We start from the raw sequence: 18,257 nt of genomic DNA on the forward strand, positions 1-18,257 counted from the left end.
GGGGTTAGAGGTGGGAGCTGCCTCTGGTAGAGAGTCAGCCATCTCCAGCCCCCTCTCTCCCTCTCACACGTCCTCTCTCCAGATCTTCTTCAGTGACCTGAGCCAAGACCCTGCAGAGGACATTTTCCTCACTGAGTTGAAGGTGAAGATCCAAGACTCCAAATTCCCCAAAGGTGAGCATGTGCTCCCCCCTTTCCAAAGTTCACCCTGACTCAGTTTCCTCAAGCCCCATTTCTAGAAGGTCCTCCCATCTCTCACTTAATGATCCCCCACCATCTCACCTCCCCTGAACACTGGAGTGCCCTCAGCTCCCTCCAAGCTCACCCAGACTGAAGGGCAGCCTGGCACTCCTGAGGTGCTGTCTTTCCATTTAGGAAGAGATGCTGAGAAAATTCTGCAGCTTAGCCTCAATGAGGTGAGGAAGCTGGGGTGGGGATGGGGCTCCCCCCTTCAGCCTGTTCTCATCTTCCCTCAGACTGTTCCTCACCCAGGAAGAGAGGTGTGGCAGAGGGCCCAGGTGCCGAGCTCTCCCTTTGCTACCAGAAGGTCAGTGGTGTGGGCATGGTCAGGAGGTGGTCAGGAGGTACAGCTGAATGGAAGCAGGTGTTAGGAACCTGTGGGAGGAAAGCAGACAGAGCCAGAGGAACTTTCTGCCCTTTTCTCAGCACTGCCCCATTTCCCAGCCTTCGGAGGGTTTTGCCAGGATGGGAGGGTTACAACTGGCTTTACATTAGACAAGAAGGTCATGTAATTTAAGGAACAAGGGGGCTGTCCCCTTGCTCAAAAATACCTTTCTCACTAGCTGACCAGATGCATTGGAGACAGAGTTCTTTGGTCTAGAAGGCTATACATGCTACCTGGGTCTAAGAGTGCTCTAAACCCTAATGCCCTAACCCCTATTGGACATTAGTGACACAGAAAAGGCTCTTGGGGCAGGGGCAGGAAGCAAGACTGTTGATGTGAGGATGCGTGGGGACAAGGTTTTCCTGAGGACCCCCATCTGTGCCTGCATCCCCCTCCCCAGGCCCTGCTCAGCCACCGTACCCGAGAGGTCACTGTTTCCCTGCGGGCCACTGGACTGGTCCTGAAGGCCCTTCCAGCCAGTGACACTGAAGGTGAGGAGCTAGGAAAGCAGAGCAGAGAGAGAAAAAGGACAAGAAGGGGAAATCTGGGGGTGGGGAGAGAAGGAGAAAGGGTTGAGGGTCAGGAGATGCAGTGAGCCGGGGGAAGGAGGCCTCCCAGCCCGTCCCTGGGATCACGGAGTGTGGCTGAGCTCCTACTCATACTGGGCCCAGGACTGGGTGCCAGGCTGCCGGGGTGAAGCACGGTCCCTGCCCTCAGATGCTCACCATTAAGTAACTCATGCTCTAGCGCTGGATTGCACCTCTGCAGCCTGATGAGACACCAGCTGGAAGGTGGAGGGGCCACATGGAGGGGGTGCAGTTGGCTTCCCGCTTCTGCATTGGGCCTGTAGAGCTAGCTGAGTTTTGTTTGGAATTTTTTTATTTTGAATGTTGTTCTATGGGGCAGGTACTCTCCAGTTCACAAAAAGGCATCACAAGTTCAAATTATCTAATTCTAGCTAATTATCTACCCTGTTTCCCCGAAAATAAGACCTAGATGAACCATCAGCTCTAATGTGTCTTTTGGAGCAAAAATTAATATAAGACCCGGTCTTATATATTACATTATATAAGACTGGCTCTTATAGTATATAAGACCGGATAGATTAGATTAGATTAGATTAGATTAGATTAGATTATACTATATTATACCCAGTCATATGTTATAGTAAAATAAGACTGGGTCTTATGTCTTATATTAATTTTTGCTCCAAAAGATGCATTAGAGCTGATGGTCCAGCTAGGTCTTATTTTCAAGGAAACACGGTAAATACCTATATATATATAAGATAGTTACCTAATTATCTAAATTCAAATGAAGGTAATAAAAGATACCTATCTATGTGCAGATAGTTATATGCATAATTTATAAATATGAGTTCTTGTTAGCTCCCTGGTCTCCTGGAATAATGAAAAGGTTGGTAATGTGGATTACTAACCATTGCACATATTGGTCATAGGCCAGGTAATGTTCTATGTTAAACATATTAATTCTTTTAAGCATATTAACCCTATGAGAGAGGTACTATTAGTATTAGCCACTTTTTACTGGAGAGGAAATTGAAATAAAAAACTAATAATTTGCACAAGGTCATGTCTCAGATGTCTCACACAAGTTCCTCACCAGTGTGCCCTACCATTTCCTCTGTGATTGCCAAATCTCAACAGATCAGACTTAATGGATGTGACCCACAGATGCTTGCAGAAGATCATTTCAGAGCAAACAAGAAACTTGACCCAGGTAGAGATGTATCTTGTTCACCACTCTTACCCCTAGTGCCTACCACATATTCTGGCACATAGTAGATAATATATTTGCTGAATAAATAAAATGCTACTTTATACTCAAAAATTTGTTTTAATGAGTCTGGAATATTCCAGAAGAAACACAGAATGAAAATACACATTAGCCAGGCTGGAATGCCTACAAGGAAGCCATCTCTGATCCTTCCTCTTCTCCCGTCCAACCAGAGTAATCACTCTGTCTCTAAAATTCTCCAGTTTTGCTAGCATTCCAACTATGACACCTGTCTGTCATAAAGCATTTGTGTTCATATATGAGTATCATTGTTCCTAAATTTTCTTGGCATCTGGCACAAAGAAAAAACTCAAGAAAAAATTACTGATTTGTTCACTTCCTGATAAAATGGCGGCTTCCAGGTGGGTTAAATATGTAGATGACATATGAAACTCTATCACAGCGAGACATTCTTTACTTGTAGGTCTTGAACACCACAAAGGAGATGTGTGACTTTGGCAATAGCGCTTAACGAAGAGATGATCATAGAATGGGTCAAGAGTGCAGATTTTAGAAACTTAAGGGCAGGCTGCAAAGCCCAGCTTTCCCACTTACCACTGTGTGACCGTGGGCAAGTTACTTGTGACTTCTTCACCTGTTTTGGTTACTTTTAAAATGGAGATAAGATACTAATTTATGTGCACGTAGTAAACTATAATGTCAACTCTTATTACTAAAAATTGTATTTCTTCTATTTAATTCACAAGACTCCCACCCGCCCACCCCCACTCTAACTGATGCCTCCTCCAAGTTTTCCATCACAAAACCCTATTAGAACTGATGCCAGAACCCTCCTCAGAGGCACAAACATCTAAGAACCTTCCTTTATCGTACTCAACATCCTGGGCTAGGTGTTCTTTCTGTTTTTAGCATGCCAGTAACTGCAGGGAAGTTCAACAGAGTTTCTTCTGTTGAAAAAGAGGGTGCAGAAGGAGGTGAAGAAAGAGATCTGGGTTGGTGATGGCTGCTATGCCTGAGGATTCAGAAGCTTTGTGGATTCACCAAGGAAAGGAGATGGATAATCAGGAAGAAACTGAAACTTGGCTAGGACCAAGGTGGTATCAGGAAGTGGGGACTAAACTGGGTGTGGGGCGGGATTACAATGGAGGGGGTCCAGAGGGCCTCATTGAAGTCTTCTTAGGACCTAGAATCTCAAACTCTCCTACTTTCCTGAAGGCCCATTCATAGCTTCCTACCCCCTTTTCATTCTTCCCCGTGGCAAGCCCCACCCACAACTGTTGCTTCCCTTACAGACCACATGTGCCTGCGTGTCAGCCTGACGGAGGTTGTCAAGTCATCCAACTTGGCAGGAAGGTCCTTCTCTGTAAGTACTGGGTAGAATGGGAACTGAGGATATGCAAACAGAGAGGTGGCTGGGAGCCCCGGGGGATGGAGTTCAGAGAAAGGGATTTGTGAGCTTTTGCTATTGAAGTGGGCCTTCCTATTGGAAAGAATCTGTTTTCCAATCAGTTGGTTAGAAATACTGAACATCAGCTGGCATAAATAAGGCATTATAAGAGTTGAGGCCTTGCCCTCCCTCCACCTGCTGGCTGCCTGAAGACCTAAGACATACCCAGATAACTACAAAATGCACCCACATTCTGGCTTCCCCCTGCACTACACAACAGCCAGACTCCTTAAACAACCACCACCACCCAACCTTTGACCAAATCCAACCAGCTCTTTCAACATCATTGCTCTTTGCCCTCTGCTTTGCCCTTATTGATACTTATAGATATGGATTCCCTTACTGATACACACATAGGACTCACCATTTTTTCCCTGTCTGATGGCCTCTTTGGATTTCACTTCCCTACTCAGCTGGGCCTTGGATCCCATGATTATACCTGAACAGCGTTCTCAGATACCCTCAACTCCCCCACACCACTTACCAAGCAGACCCTCACTTTAGATCACGCCGCCTCCCCAGTCTGTATGCTCAGATGGCTGGATGCTTCCGGAATAAACCCAACATCCATGTAGACTAGGGCCTCAGCAAACTAATGACCTCCCACCTCAACCAGATCTTTGACATCACTCACCCCTTTTCTCTTCCATCTCCTCCAGGCTCTTCTACCTGTTTTCAGTTCTCTTTTCTCAGCTTTGACCTCGCCCTTGCTACTGCTCTTTCATCTTAGCCTATAAACATGCTCAAGTCTTTTTCATCCTAAAAAGAAAAATCGTTACCATGACCCAACTAACTCTAGCTACCACTTCCTTCCCTTCTCAGTCAAGCTTCTTGAAAGATACCTCTAAAGGAGTTTCCAATGCCTTATCAATGACTGTCTTACCCACTGCCATCTGCTTACAGCCCACCCCATGGTGGCAAAGTCACCTCCATGTCACCAAGACCAAAGGTCACTTTTCAGTCCATATATTTCTTTAGCCTCCCTTTTAAAAATAATGTTTTAACCTATAAACAAAAGTTTAGTTACTTATTTTGGGAAATACAAAAAAGGCACAAAGAAGTAACTCTACTAGTAGTCCCATCACCTAGAGAGGATGACTATGAATATTTTTAAGTATAACTATCCCACCTTTTTTTCTATGTATTTATACATAATTGATAGCTACATATCTACTGGTCTGTAACTTGACATTTTTACTCAGAAATATATTACAGCGTTATAAATATGGCTTGGCAATACCTGTCATTAGATATGTCATTAAATACTGGTATATTTTATGAAATATTTATTACATGATGGCTACATATGCCTGTGTAATTATTTAATTGATTTCTTATAACACATTTCAGTAAGTTCTCATTTTTCACTATTATAAGCAATACTGTGAGGAACATACTTGGAGCTAAATATGTCCTGAAAATCATTGTTATGCCTTTTTAAAAAAATGCTTAGGAGTAATATTACTCTCAAACAGCATCCATATGTTAGGATTTTTGGTATCTTTTGCCACATTGCCATCCAGTAAGTCTATACCAAATCCCACTCTGGTGTTTGAATGCAAATTTCGCTGCACATTTAACACATTAACTAATTTTTTCAGCTTTGGAAATTGGATTGTCAAAATTTTCATTTCTTTTTTCAATTTGTATTTCTTTCATTTGTGTATTTCCTGTTTATAGTCTCATCCTATATTAATACTGTGGTGTCCCTATTTTATAATATGAGAACACTAACCCCTTATTTGTCATATATTTTAGAAATTCTTTCCTCAGTTTGTCGTTTAATGTTGTTTATGATTTTTTTTTAGAAGTAGCAAAATCTGTGGATTGTTTTCCTTTGATGATTTCTGCCTCTGGTATGATTATACATTACATATGTCTGATTCTTTTTCAAGCACCATGTTTCATCAAATTAAAGACATACCATAATTTTACATACCAGTAGGAAAGAAACAATACTTCCTACACTGTGAACAATGCTTTCTTGTCACATTGGTTGCAAAATACTTCCTAATTTCAGGGATGTTAAAATATTTCTCATGGTTTTTATTCCCTCTCATGTTTCTTTACTCATTTTAAACATTTTTATTTTATAGTCAGATTTCTGTAATTACATCATGTGTAATTATTGGGAGTATAATCCTTCTGTTTATTGGGTCCACTGACCCCCATGGTAGCTTAATTTCTTGTATGTTTCCTCAATAGTGAGCTCATATTTATTGGAGTTTTGTCTGTGGGAAACCTGGGTGGAAAACTTGTCCTCCTAGAGAAATTCTGTATTTGTTCTTGCCAAGAGCCCAGGATTTTAATTTCAAATTAATTTCTTGGCTCATAAATTCCCAGACCATGCAGACAACGTACATGTGTACCCCAAATCCACACAAGGACGGGTTTGTGGCTATGAATTTTCCAGGGGAGACTTTTCGCCCTCACTCATAGCACAAGCTTCCCTGTGATCTCCCATCGCTGCTTGTGCCTTTTCCCGAATCAAGTCTTTCACTGAGACTATACAGCCTTCAAGAGTCCTTAATGGGGACCTCAGTTTCAAACTCCTGCTTCATGGGGGTCCATGGCCTTGTCTCCTATTCCCCCATGGCTGTTGAAACCCAAGCTCTTTGATTCCTGATACTAGCAAACTCCCCTGGGACAGCCAAACACAACTTTCGAGCTTGGTATTTGTTGACATTTTCTTCAGTGCCTGGCACATGATCAATTTTTTTAATATCCTGAGACAACTAAAAAGTACATGTTTGTGTTCTATCTACAGAATGCAAAGTGTCATGTTTAATGATCAAATCAAACACATCCTATTACTCTAATCTACAACTTTTAAAGTTTTTTGTCCACCTCATCGTCCAAAATTGAGAGAGGTTTGTCAACATTCCTGCTATGGTTTTGATTTTGTCAATTCTATCTGTTTGAACCCAAAGTTTCTTTTAGTTTCCGATCCTGCTGATGTGAAATAAGACGCCTTCTTAAGCTCAGTCTTTGTATAAGACTCTCTCTCTCTCTTTCTCTCTCTCTCTCTCTCTCTCTCTCTCTCTCTCTCAGCTTTAGATACTTCATTTCATAAAGGATTCTGAAGGGTCACCAGCATGTGCCATGGTGGAATCATTTTCATTCATTATTTTGGATTTTTGAAGAACATCCTTCAGTGTTGCACAGCTTGGCTCCTCCTGTCCATCCACAACTCCAGCCACCCCTGCAGGGCCTTTACATGGTGGTATTTGGAAGTGTTCCCGCAGTCACACCCCTGTACCTTTGCTCATGTGTTGTGCTCAGCCTGAAACCCCATTCCTCCCTTCCTCTTCCCCATCTTCCTTTCATAACACCTCTTTCTCCTTCAAGATGAAACTCAGGTGTCACCTCCCCCTGGAGGCCTGTCCTGATGCTCTTCACCTTTCCTTCCATGCTCTCCACCCCACCCCACCCTCCACTCCCTGTTAAGCTAGGTGACCCACCTCTGTGATCCTATAGAGCCTTGGGGACACAAATGCTTCCATGTGCAACACCATAAATGATGTGATCTTTGGTGTCGATGGACTCCCATCACACAGGCCCTTGTCTGAATCCTCCCTATTCTCCCCAGCACTCAGCCTGGTGTCTGGCCCGCACCTGATGTTTGCTGGGTCGGCTAGTCCATCCTCCATCCCCACAGGACCTCATCCCGAACAGAAACTCACTTTTCTGAGGCAGCCTGTCCACCGTAGGAGAGCTCTGATTAGCTGAGATGTCTACGGCCTTGAGCTGAAATCTGCCTTCCCACAGGATAGCTCTGTATTTAACCTGTAAGCTCCAAGGTGGACCTATCTACCCTGACATAGTTCCTCTTTCAAAATCAGTTCCTTATAATGGTTTCAGTTTTTAATGACCTCTTCAAACAATCTGGTTGGGGGCTTTTTGAGAATGTAAACTTATTGCCCCTGTGAGTTCCCTTTTACTCCTACACTGACTTGCGGGGGGAAATTCCAGTAGCTGTGCTTTCCTCTTTGAACACAGGTAGGTGCATGTGCATGTTCTGTCCACATGGGTCAGATGATAAACACTGAGCAACGGGAAGTTCATGGTGAGCTAGAGTGAAGGTATTCTGGGCTCAGAACAGCAGGGCTTGGGTATTGTGGCTCGGTGAGTGTAAGGGGCAGCAACAGCATTATGTAGGCTGGACTGTAATTTTGCTGTAGAAAAGTAGTGAAGAATGGTAGAATTTGGGTGTGGAAGGTAGGAAGCCACCAGCGGAGAACAAGCAGCAGCATTTTGCTTATCCCCTCAGGAGCTAAGACCGGGGCCCTTTGCAAATTCTACATCTGATCCTTGCCACTGACTTCCATGGATGCATTTATCGACTGAAATCGCCTGCGGTCCTCACAGGCCAAAGCCAGGCAGATCAGTTGTGTCTAGCAGTGCATACCACAAAAGGGAAATGAAGGCATCTGCCTACGTGGCAGGCAGGTGGGAGGAGGCCCCAAGATTGCCTCTGATTATCTAAGGGCAGGGCCCAGGTCCTGCCAGGAGACACCAAGAGCAGCCTGATGCAGTAAAGAACACTGGAGAGGCAGGGGGCTGGGTCCCACACCTACCACTGTGACACCTTCCATGGGTGACAGTCAGTCCTTCCGGATGTCTGTCTTCTCTGTGGGAACCTTGAGTTTCCCTCACCAGCTGGGTCATTTCAGGTGGAATACCATCCGTACCATAAACTGAATGCCCTGGCTTGCCCCCAGCCCCCAGCCTCTCTGCTGTCTTTCCAGGTATTTCTGGAAGGTCATGGATGACATCTGAATGCTCATGATCACCTAGCTACCTGTCTGGCTCATTTCCTTTCGGTTCCACTGCCCCCCTCCCTGCCATACCTGCCCACCGTGACTGAGAGAGCTCCAAAGCTGTCACAGGTTCTGTTGCACAGAAAGGAGAAGTCCCCTCTCCCTTTATGTTACCCTCTGTCTTAGAAAGGTTTTGGTAAATCTTTCTGTCTTTACTCACAACCCACCAGTCCAGACTCACATGAATCTATAGAATGATGGTAGGAGGGGGTTGGGGCTAGGAGACAGGCTAAAAGAGTGAAAGAATCCATAGTGGATTCCCTTCTTCTCTGACAGCTGAGGCCACTATTCATGCCCAACTTCTTCTTGGAAAATGATAATTAATAATAATAATAAACAGCCAACGCTGATACAGTGCTTACCATGTCCCAGGCACTTAACATACGAGTATACTGTGTCTTTTAATCTTCACAATAGTCCTGCAAGGTACTTACTATTATTACCACAGATATTTTTCTAAATAGGAGAGAAATAAAAGCACAGAGTGATTAAGAAATATGTCCAAGGTCCCACAGCTAATAAGTGGCAGAGCCCGGATTAGAACCTGGGCAGTCTGGCAGTAGAGTCTGTGCTTTGACCCTCCTCCTGGGAGATTCTTGCACACTCTGCCCGTAGATTTCTGGCTGGCCTACCCTACCCCACCAAAGTGCAACAGAAATGCCAGGACATGCTTAACTCCCAGTTTAGGCTGCTGCCAGTGCCTCTGCTCTGTGACAATGAAAAGGCAGGTTAGCACCGCGGTTCTTAGCGCTGCCTACAATAGGGAGCTAATTTTAAAAGGCCCATATCTGGATGGACTCCAGACCACTTAAATGATCCTCTAGTTTTATGTTTTGAAAGATGATTCTTACGAGCAGCCCGGGTTGAGAACATTTGGATGAGATGGAGTGTAAGGTTCCAGCACCTCGTGTCCTGCGGTGGTGTGTCATCTAAAGCGACCATCTGCGTGTGGGTTGGGCCAGTAATCTGGAAAAGCCCTCTGAAAGCCCGACCTGGAACCCAGGCTGCTCCAATTCTCCAACAGTGGGACAGGGCCCCTCAGGACCAGGCTCCCCAGGTCGGGGGTTAGAGAGCTGCCTGGGAGCTGCTTTCCTTTGGCTCTAGGTACTTTCTAGAGAAGCCACACAGGGTTTTGGGGTGTGGAAGGCTAGAATGCCTTGCTTCAAGTTCCTTGTGCAGAGGATGGACTGCTTCCACCTGTATCTGGCCCCCAGAAAATTCCATGGTACAAACTAATATGACATGATCTGAGTAATGCAGATAGGTGGCTGCTTTCTAGACCGTGATTCTGACACAGGTAAGTAATTTTGTATGTAACCCAACATAGAACTGGGGTCAAGACTTACAAAATTCCACCCATGATATGCCTATCATCTAGGAGGTGCTCAGGTTACTTGATAACCTGGCAAGCATTAGCCACAGCTTGTGTTCAAAATTAAGGACAACAGATTGGGGGGTGGGGGGGGAAACTGCAGATACAATGAGAGACCCAGGGGCGAGAGCAGGCTAGAAGCAGTTTCTGCAGGACTGTCACTGCTCCAAGTCAGTTGCAGGAAGAGAGCCAGGGACCCCATGTGCTGAACTGAAGAAACACACCAGTTTAGGATGGGAGAAACTGGCCAGGCCATCTGTCGCAAAGGTGACACGTGAGCTATCTCTTTGTTGCAGATGGTGACAAACACTTTCCGGACAGCCAGCATCCGGATCCAGAGCCAGGACCAGCGGCTGCTGACACTGTTGCTGGACAAGGACCATCGGCGTACTTTCAGGGATGTGGTCAGGTGAGGCTGGGCCTGCCATCCCTAGCGTTCCATGCTTCATGGGACAAACCTAAGCAGCAGCCAGCCCTGCCATCTCCTGCTTCTAGCCCAGGACGTCTGGCCAGAGGCAGATCCTGTGCCAGGCAGGTGTCCCTAGTGAGCAGGGTCTTAGGCCACTGCCCTATGACTTGAACACAGGAAGAAGGACAGATGAAGGGCTGACCCTGGACAGCAGCTGATATTTTAAAGTTTCCTGAGATTCCTCTATGCATACTAAGCCTGCAGCCCTCCTGATCCAACCCCCAGTGGTGGCAGTGGCCCCTCCAACACAGGCTGACCTAATGTGGCAGCTGTGCCCAGTTAACATGACCCTTACGGGTCTCCCCTGGGGAGGTGTATTTGGGTAAGGAAGGTATACACAGTGACCCAAGCAGGCATGTCCACCCCTCCCAGTGTTCGCTCTAGGCCCAGGGTGCGCTTTCCTGTCCTGACCCTTCCTCTTCCCTCTGTTGGGCCCCCTCCTCTATATCCTACACTAAAGGGGCTACCTTTAAAATCCCTGAGCAGGTTTTCTGAGATCGGTCTCCTGAGCTGGCCTTTATCCACCCACAGATTCGAGGTTGCTCCCTGCCCAGAACCGTGTTCCGGGGCCGAAAAGTCCAAGGCACTATGGCTCAATTCACAGCAGCAGAAGGAGATGGAAAGGACCAAAGCCGAGCTCAAACCCCTTCTAATGCCCATCAACACATTCTCCGGCATTGTCCAGTGAGCCTGAAGAGGCAGTGGAGGTGCTGAGTCTGAAAGCCACTGGTCCCAGAGGAAGGATACACTAAGAGCCAGCGAGGGCCCAGAGTCCAGGAGGCTGGCTGTGGGGGGTGATGGAGCAGGGCCCACACAAAGGCCCAAGGATGGCCCAGGCAAAGCTATGCACACACAAAGCCCAGATCCTTGTACAAATGTCCACCCCTTCGTTGATTTTCAGTTCCCACCTCTCCCACTCAAGCTCCCCATCCAGCCCTTAAAACCAAAGTGAGAGCTGCTGTTCTGTCCAGGGCCCTGTGGCCTGGGGGAATATGGGAAGTAGGCAGATCCAATTACACCACCTCCTCCCGAGTCTGCTCCCTTCCCTCACTCAGGCCTCTGCCCACCTCACCCACTCCCAGGCAGGTGTCTCTCCTTGTTGAGAGGAAAGTGTCAGATTCAATAAATGCACACTAAAGTGTTCCTGCTTTTATCTAATACCCAGCAATATATGTATTTTAATAGAGATTAGGGGTGGTACTTAATCTAACCTAATGAATTTGCTTAGGCCAGGTAAGAGTTTTGTGAAGTATTTACTGGTGTGTTCTGTCTACCTACCAACCCTTCTCATTCACATTGACTCAGGGATTCCTGACAAGCACTGTCCCAAAACAGAGGTGGGAATGCAGGCTATTTTCAGAGGAACCAGGATTAAAGACATCAAAATTCTTAGCTTTTGAGCTCCAAAACTTACACCCCCGTGTAAAACAGGGAAAATCAGTGACACAGAATCAGTTCCTTCACCCCCAGGACCAGGGGTGGGGTGGGGAAGAAAATAACGAAAAGAACATATAAAGGCTTAACATGAGCCCATCCCTATCACCTGGGCGGAGTCCCTAGGTATCGTGGGGGTGGGGGCGGGGGCGGGGGTGGAAGGATCCTTTTTGCATTTGGGGATCCCAGGGTAAAGAAGTGGGCACTTCACTTTTGGCCTCATTGGCCCAGGAATGGTGGCAAGTCCCAGGGCACATTCTCAATGCCTAGGGGAACAGTGTAAGAGGGGCTGCCTGGGTGTCTAGATGGATGGGCCAAAGGGCAGGCTTAGAGGGAGTCCCTGTGCCCCCATGGGCATGAAGAGCAGGTGAGGTTTTTCTTGGTAATTGAAAGCAAACAAGCCTAAAGGGTCTGATGGTAAAAGGAAAGAGGTACAGCTGTGAGTGGTGGTGGGGACCACAGACCAGAATCCCAAATGATGGTCACCAACATGGCGGAGTGCCTCCCCTTCAGTGGAGATCAGCCCTGGACAGGTGAAGACAGAGGAGCAGATGGATGTGAGCTCCTCCACTGACATTGCAAAACCCACGGAGGAGAGGGATTAGAGACAGCCCTCAATCTAACTGAGGTGGTTTTAAAGCAGAGTGACTGATATCAGCGAATACAAGTGAGTTTACCTGGAAGTGGCTAGATTCTTTTTGCTGCCATTGGGTGATGTGAACTGATTCATTTCAATTTGGGCATTCATAGTTCCTAGGTTCTTCAAGTAAACATTCACAGGGTTTACTGGTTGTTAGAGGTAGGTGAGGGCTCTGGGCCTCCTCCCCCAATAATCTCTCTACCAGCTTGCAATGAAAGCAAGTCCTAGACCAAATTCTGTTACACATACACCCCCCCAAGTCCTCACCCCAGCCAAATTAGGTGCTCTGAACAAACCTGGCATGGCAAGTTCACTGAACAGGTGGCTGGCTAGACACTGAACCATCTTGGAATAAAGTTTATGGCACCATTCCAAAGGATTTGGACTGCAGGAATATTTAGACTGTTCACCTAGGGAAGAAATGCTCCAAAAAATTATAACCAATCCATGTGACTTGGACACCACATATTTTGCCAGTGAAATTTTACCAATATCTACCATGCTAATTAACAAAGTCACTTTTGTTCTAAGATTATTGAAATGCTAGTATTTGCTGCCTCTGCAGTGTGGCTTTCTTGTTAAATGTTAGCTAACCACCTCTGGAGTGTGTATTCCCAAATTGGACGATTTAGGTGTAGGTTAAAACTACCCAATATATACATTCTGTTTCAGGGTCTGGGATGGAGGCCTGTATGTAGTGCTGGAGTGACACTCCAAGGCAGCCCTCAGCTGTCAGCCCTCTCTGGGGATTGTGCCAGCTGAAGAAAATTGTGTCACCTAAAGTCATGCCCCTTCTAGGGGGAGCTCACATCCAATGAAACAGCTCTAGGCCCTGGGGACAAAAATAGCTGCCTTGCTGGAGCTTTGATTCTGATGGAGGCAGACAATAAATAAAATAAACACGTGAAATAGAAACCGGTGGTGTGTTGGACAGTGAGTAATACTTGCTATGGAGAAAAATAAAGCAGGGAAGGGGAGTGCGCGAGTCTGGGGAGGGGCTGGGATTTGGTATGTCAGTAAGGGTGTACAGGAACGGCCCCTGAGAGTAACACGGGGGTCCTTGTTGAGAGGGCATTTAAGACCAGAAGAAGATGAGGGAGGGAGCTCATATCGTGACTTCCATTCTCACTACCACCCTCCCGCCCCTTGCCCCAAACAGTTTTACTCCCCTGAAGCAGGTTAGGGATTTAACTCAGGTCCGTGGGCGACGCGAAGCAGCGTCGGGTCCCGAGGGCCCAGTTTGGAGGGCACCCTGCAGGCCACAGGCCGCGACCCTCGCGCACCTGCACACGTCGGGCAGAGCGCCCGCCTCGCCCCAGGCGGAGGCGGCCGCCGACCTTGGCAGGTGCAGCCGGCAGGTGCGCGGGCCCCGCCCCCAGGTGCGCCGGCCCCGCCCCCAGGTGCGCCGGCCCCGCCCCCAGGTGCGCCGGCCCCGCCCCCAGGTGCACTGGCCCTGGGGCGGGGCCACTTCCGGGCCGGAGGCCGGACGTGGGGGCGGGGGGCGGCGGTTGACCCGGTGACTGCGGCGCGGCCCGAGGCTGCAGGCACGGCTGGCTCGCTCCTCCGCCCGAACCTCCCTCCGGGGGGACATGCCGCCTCGCCCTCGTCGGCCGCGCCCGCCCGCTGCCCAGTTCCGCCCCCCGCCGGACCGGGTCTGACGGAGCCCGGCAGCCATGAGCGCCAACCCCCAGTGGGACATAAGCCGGGCGCTGGGAGTGGCCAGGCTCTTCCACTCGGTGTGTGGGGTCCGGGATGCCTGCGTGACCCCGTTTCTGACCCTCTACCTGAGGCACCTGGGCTTGGCCGCGCCCTGGGTGGGCATCCTAATGGGAACCAAGCACCTGATCGCAGCCTTCTGGGCTCCCTTCTGTGCCTTCCTGGCCAAAAGCTACCAGAAGAGGAGGGCGCTTCTGATAGGCTCGCTGCTGGGCTCGGTGGGCGCCAGCCTGTTGATGGTCCTGGTGCCGCCGCTGGACAAAGATGTGGGGAACCGCTCCTGTAACGGCAGCCGCAGCGGGACCGGCACAGTCCGGCCCCCCGGGGTCGCACTAACGGTGGACTTCACCTTGGCCCCAGAGCCTGCCTCAAACCCCCCCGCGGGGGCACCCAGCCTCCCAGCCCGGAGGAGTACTGGGATCCGGAACGCCTCTGGCTTCAGGAAAGGACCTGGGGAAAGTGTCCGAGAACCTTTCAGTTACCTACCCAGCTACCATGTGAGCTCCGCTGGAGGAGCCAGGACCACATCCGGAGTTCATCCTGTCACTTCAGGGGTGAAAGATGCTCCCTGGGAAGGTGCTTCTAAGGTGGTCAGTACTGCCCTCCCTTTGCTTCCTGAGAGTACAGTGCTGGGAAGTCCAGCCAACGTGTCGGCAACCACGGGGAACACAGGGGCCCTTGACCTCTCCTTGGAAGGCTTACGATGGACCCTCCTTCTCTCGTTGGGGACCATGGCGTTCTGGGAGCTGTTGGCAGCCCCTCTGGAGCGGGTTGCGGATGACAGCATTTATGAGTACCTGGATTTTGTGGATGCCACTGACCGTTACAGAAACCTGTGGATCTGGAGGCTTCTGGGCATGTCGGCCGGCGTGTGTGGCATTGCAGCCTTGGTGGAACAGCTGGACTGCTTCCTGATGCCAAGTGGCCCCCGAGGTGTGCTACACTTCTATGGCTACTCGCTGGTCAGCACCCTGGCTTTACTGGTGAGCATTGCATTTCCCATCCCCGCCTGCAGGTGGCGGGAGCCCAGCCACAAAACGGTCAAAGCACTGTCTCTGGTAGGGGGCGACCCCCGCCTCATTCTCCTCGCCTTCACTGTCTTTCTGATAGGAGCTGCTACTAGCACAGTACAGAACTTTCTGTTCTGGCACATGGAAGACCATGGGAGCAGCGAGCTGGTCATGGGTTTCTCGGTCTCCCTGGGCTTACTGGGGGAAATTCTACTTCATCCGTTCAAAACAATGTTGCTTAGAAAACTGTCCAGGGCGGGCACGGTGGGGCTGGGGCTGGGCTGCCTCTCGGGGCAGCTGCTGTACTACTCTTTCCTCTGGAGCTGGTGGTCTGTCCTTCCTGCTCAGCTCTTGAGCGCCATCAGCAATGGGGCTCTGTGGTGGGCAGTGGTGGCCTCAATAGAGGACCTGGCCTCTCCCAGAACGGAGAGACCTCTGAGTACCGTGTTCCGAAGCCACTTCTACGGGGGCGGGGCCAGCCTGGGCAGCTTTGTGGGGGGGTTTGTGGTGACGCACTTCAGCCTGGCTGTGCTCTACCAGGCCAGCTGTGTGGTCCTGTTGCTCTGGCTGGTCTTGTTCCTGTCCATCCAGCCGAAACTGCCCCCGGAACAGAAAATCAACTACTCGAAGTTGCTGGCCCTGGAGGCGAGTGACACAAGCGACTCTGAGCAGGGGACTGAACGGGACTGGCTTGTGAAGGCCATGAGGGAGGAACACTCAGACTGGAAGGGCTGAGAGAAAGTCAAGATGTGCAGCTCTGGGAAGGAGCCAAAGAATTGGGCAAAACTCAGCCTGCTGAGGACAAAAGCCACGAGTCCCTCCTGGGGCTACAAGGAGCCTTGGGAGAGAGAAAGCACGTCTATGCAGAAACCCCACAGGATCATCTCATTGTATGATTTACTTTACTTTTATAGTAAAAGGGGAGTTTACTTTTTGCAGTTCAGTCTTTTTTAAATAATGGAGGAAAAATACATTTGCTAAAAAACAAAAATAGTTCCCTTTGTGTTTTCCGTATTTTGGTGTATAAGTTTGCGAGGGCTCTACTAGGACTGACCTGGTGCCACTGATTTCAGCCATGGCTGGAGTGCTCAGATCAAACTGGCAGTGCCAGGAAGGCAGTGGGGACCTGCAGGATTCAGGTTGCAGAGGGGGTGGTTGGCTTGGATTGAGTCATCTACATTCCTGTGTCCTGCAGGGCATAAGCCTGATGCTAGTAAAGCCATGCTGTGAGCACGTAAGAATTGTAATGAAAACCAAGACTCTTCTCTGTCTCCTCCCACTGATATACAGGTGCTCACACTCACCCCCAGGTACTTAAGTTTCCAATAAGAGAAAATGATGGGAAATGTAATATGTGTCCAGGGGAGAGAGGGTGGAGGTTAATAGGTTTTCATTCTTCTCTCAAATGTGTGTGTCACCGGGGATAGGCTTCTTAGGTTTGCTATACTCTATGGCTAACGCATTGGAGGAAAAAAGGAGAAATTGCATGTTAAGATTTAAGACAGCCATCACTTGAAATTTACTGGATAGTAGATAGTATTTACTATATAGACAGAACATACGATACCAAAACACAAACACGTGTGTCCCCAAAACATAAACAAGAGGATGAAGGAACAGGACTTGGCTTAAGGAAAGAGTTAAAAGTAAGTGTGGTTTAGCCTGAAGAAGAGAAAAGGGTAGAGAAAGAGAAGCATGAGGTGGAAGAGGAGTCAGAGGTGGAGGGCAAGATGAGTAATATAATAGTTTAAGGATCTAAAAGATTTTATGGGAAGGATGCTGAGAAATTTGTGATTTGACTACTTAATATTTGACTAGCCTCTATTTGTAAAGAATTGTGTTATTTGTCATGGGAAATGCAAGAATGAATAAAATGGATAGCCCCTACTCTCAAGAAGCTAACACATATGCACACATTTACAAGGAAGCACAGGACACTGTGAAAAATGCCATGAAAAAAAAAAGCACTACAGGAATTTAGAAAAGGGACAGATCATTTCTGACTCAAGAACTCAAGGAAGATTTTTGTGGAATTACATTTAAACTAAGCTTGAAGGATAGTAAACCTAATAGGTAGAGAGGGTGGTAACTCGAGGAAGGGCATTTTAGGCAGAGGGAATAGCATGAGCAAATTTACAGAGGTGGGAAAGCATGGGGTCTACTTGGAAAATAGCAAGAAATATAGCTTAGCTGGAGCAAAGGATTCATGGAGAGAATGCTGAAAGGTAAGGCTGGAGAAATAGCTTAGGAACAGATCATGGAAAACCTTGATTCTGTAGGCTTTGGGCAAACCTGGAAGGTTCTGGACAGGGTCATGACAGGTGAGGACTGCACTGAGCTTTAAAAAAAATGATCAGCTTTATTGACATATTATTGACATATAAGAAAATGTGCATATTTCAATTATAAAATTTGAAACGTTTTTAACATACATACATATATACTTGTATTTACATATATACATATATACGTATTGGTATGTATATTATATAGATATAAATATAGATATATACATATATATACAAACAGACACACACACTATGGTGTCTGTGGTTTTTATAGGGGCTTCATTACAGAGGCATGATTCATTGAGTCATTGGCCCATGACTCAATCTTTAGTCCCTCTCTCTTCCTCAGAAATCAGGCTATCAGGATATCACATAGCTCAAAGCCCCAAATTTCTAACCACATGGTTGGTCTTTCTGGCATGGCCAGCCCCCTTTCTGAGTCACCTTGTTCACATAAACACAGGTGTGGTCTGAGAGGCCCACCACGAATAAAGATATTCTTATAACTCGGAAAAATTCCAAAGATGTAGAGGCTACCTCCCAGGCAGGAGGAGCAAAGACGAGCCAGAAGTTCTAACAGAAAACATGTACACAAACAGAACAAGACAGGACCAGCTAAATGTCAAGTGAGAAGTTCAAATAGTGAGTATTTCACGAAGTCTAGGACAGGTATGATGGT

The 18,257-nt window shown here is 47.9% G+C and overlaps 2 protein-coding genes across 2 annotated transcripts in view; both read left to right on the forward strand.

Annotated features, from left to right (window-relative positions):
• The window catches only part of PIK3R6 (phosphoinositide-3-kinase regulatory subunit 6), a 59,612-nt gene extending 46,142 nt beyond the window's left edge, over positions 1-13,470 (forward strand). The window contains exons 15-20 of the mRNA XM_081027990.1: positions 83-173; positions 476-546; positions 1,025-1,115; positions 3,675-3,745; positions 10,318-10,430; positions 11,022-13,470. Coding sequence (XP_080884116.1) covers positions 83-173; positions 476-546; positions 1,025-1,115; positions 3,675-3,745; positions 10,318-10,430; positions 11,022-11,178 — 594 coding nt within the window. The 3' untranslated portion in view covers positions 11,179-13,470. The remainder of the gene's footprint in view (positions 1-82; positions 174-475; positions 547-1,024; positions 1,116-3,674; positions 3,746-10,317; positions 10,431-11,021) is intronic.
• A 590-nt stretch (positions 13,471-14,060) lies between these two features.
• On the forward strand, positions 14,061-16,263 carry MFSD6L (major facilitator superfamily domain containing 6 like). The gene has a single exon (XM_081028492.1). It carries the CDS (start codon positions 14,238-14,240, stop codon positions 16,023-16,025), a length of 1,788 nt encoding a protein of 595 aa, XP_080884618.1. The 5' UTR covers positions 14,061-14,237; the 3' UTR covers positions 16,026-16,263.
• The last annotated feature ends 1,994 nt before the right edge of the window (positions 16,264-18,257 follow it).

Source organism: Rhinolophus hipposideros (genome assembly GCF_964194185.1).
Source record: "Rhinolophus hipposideros genome assembly, chromosome: 20".
NCBI lineage: Eukaryota > Metazoa > Chordata > Mammalia > Chiroptera > Rhinolophidae > Rhinolophus > Rhinolophus hipposideros.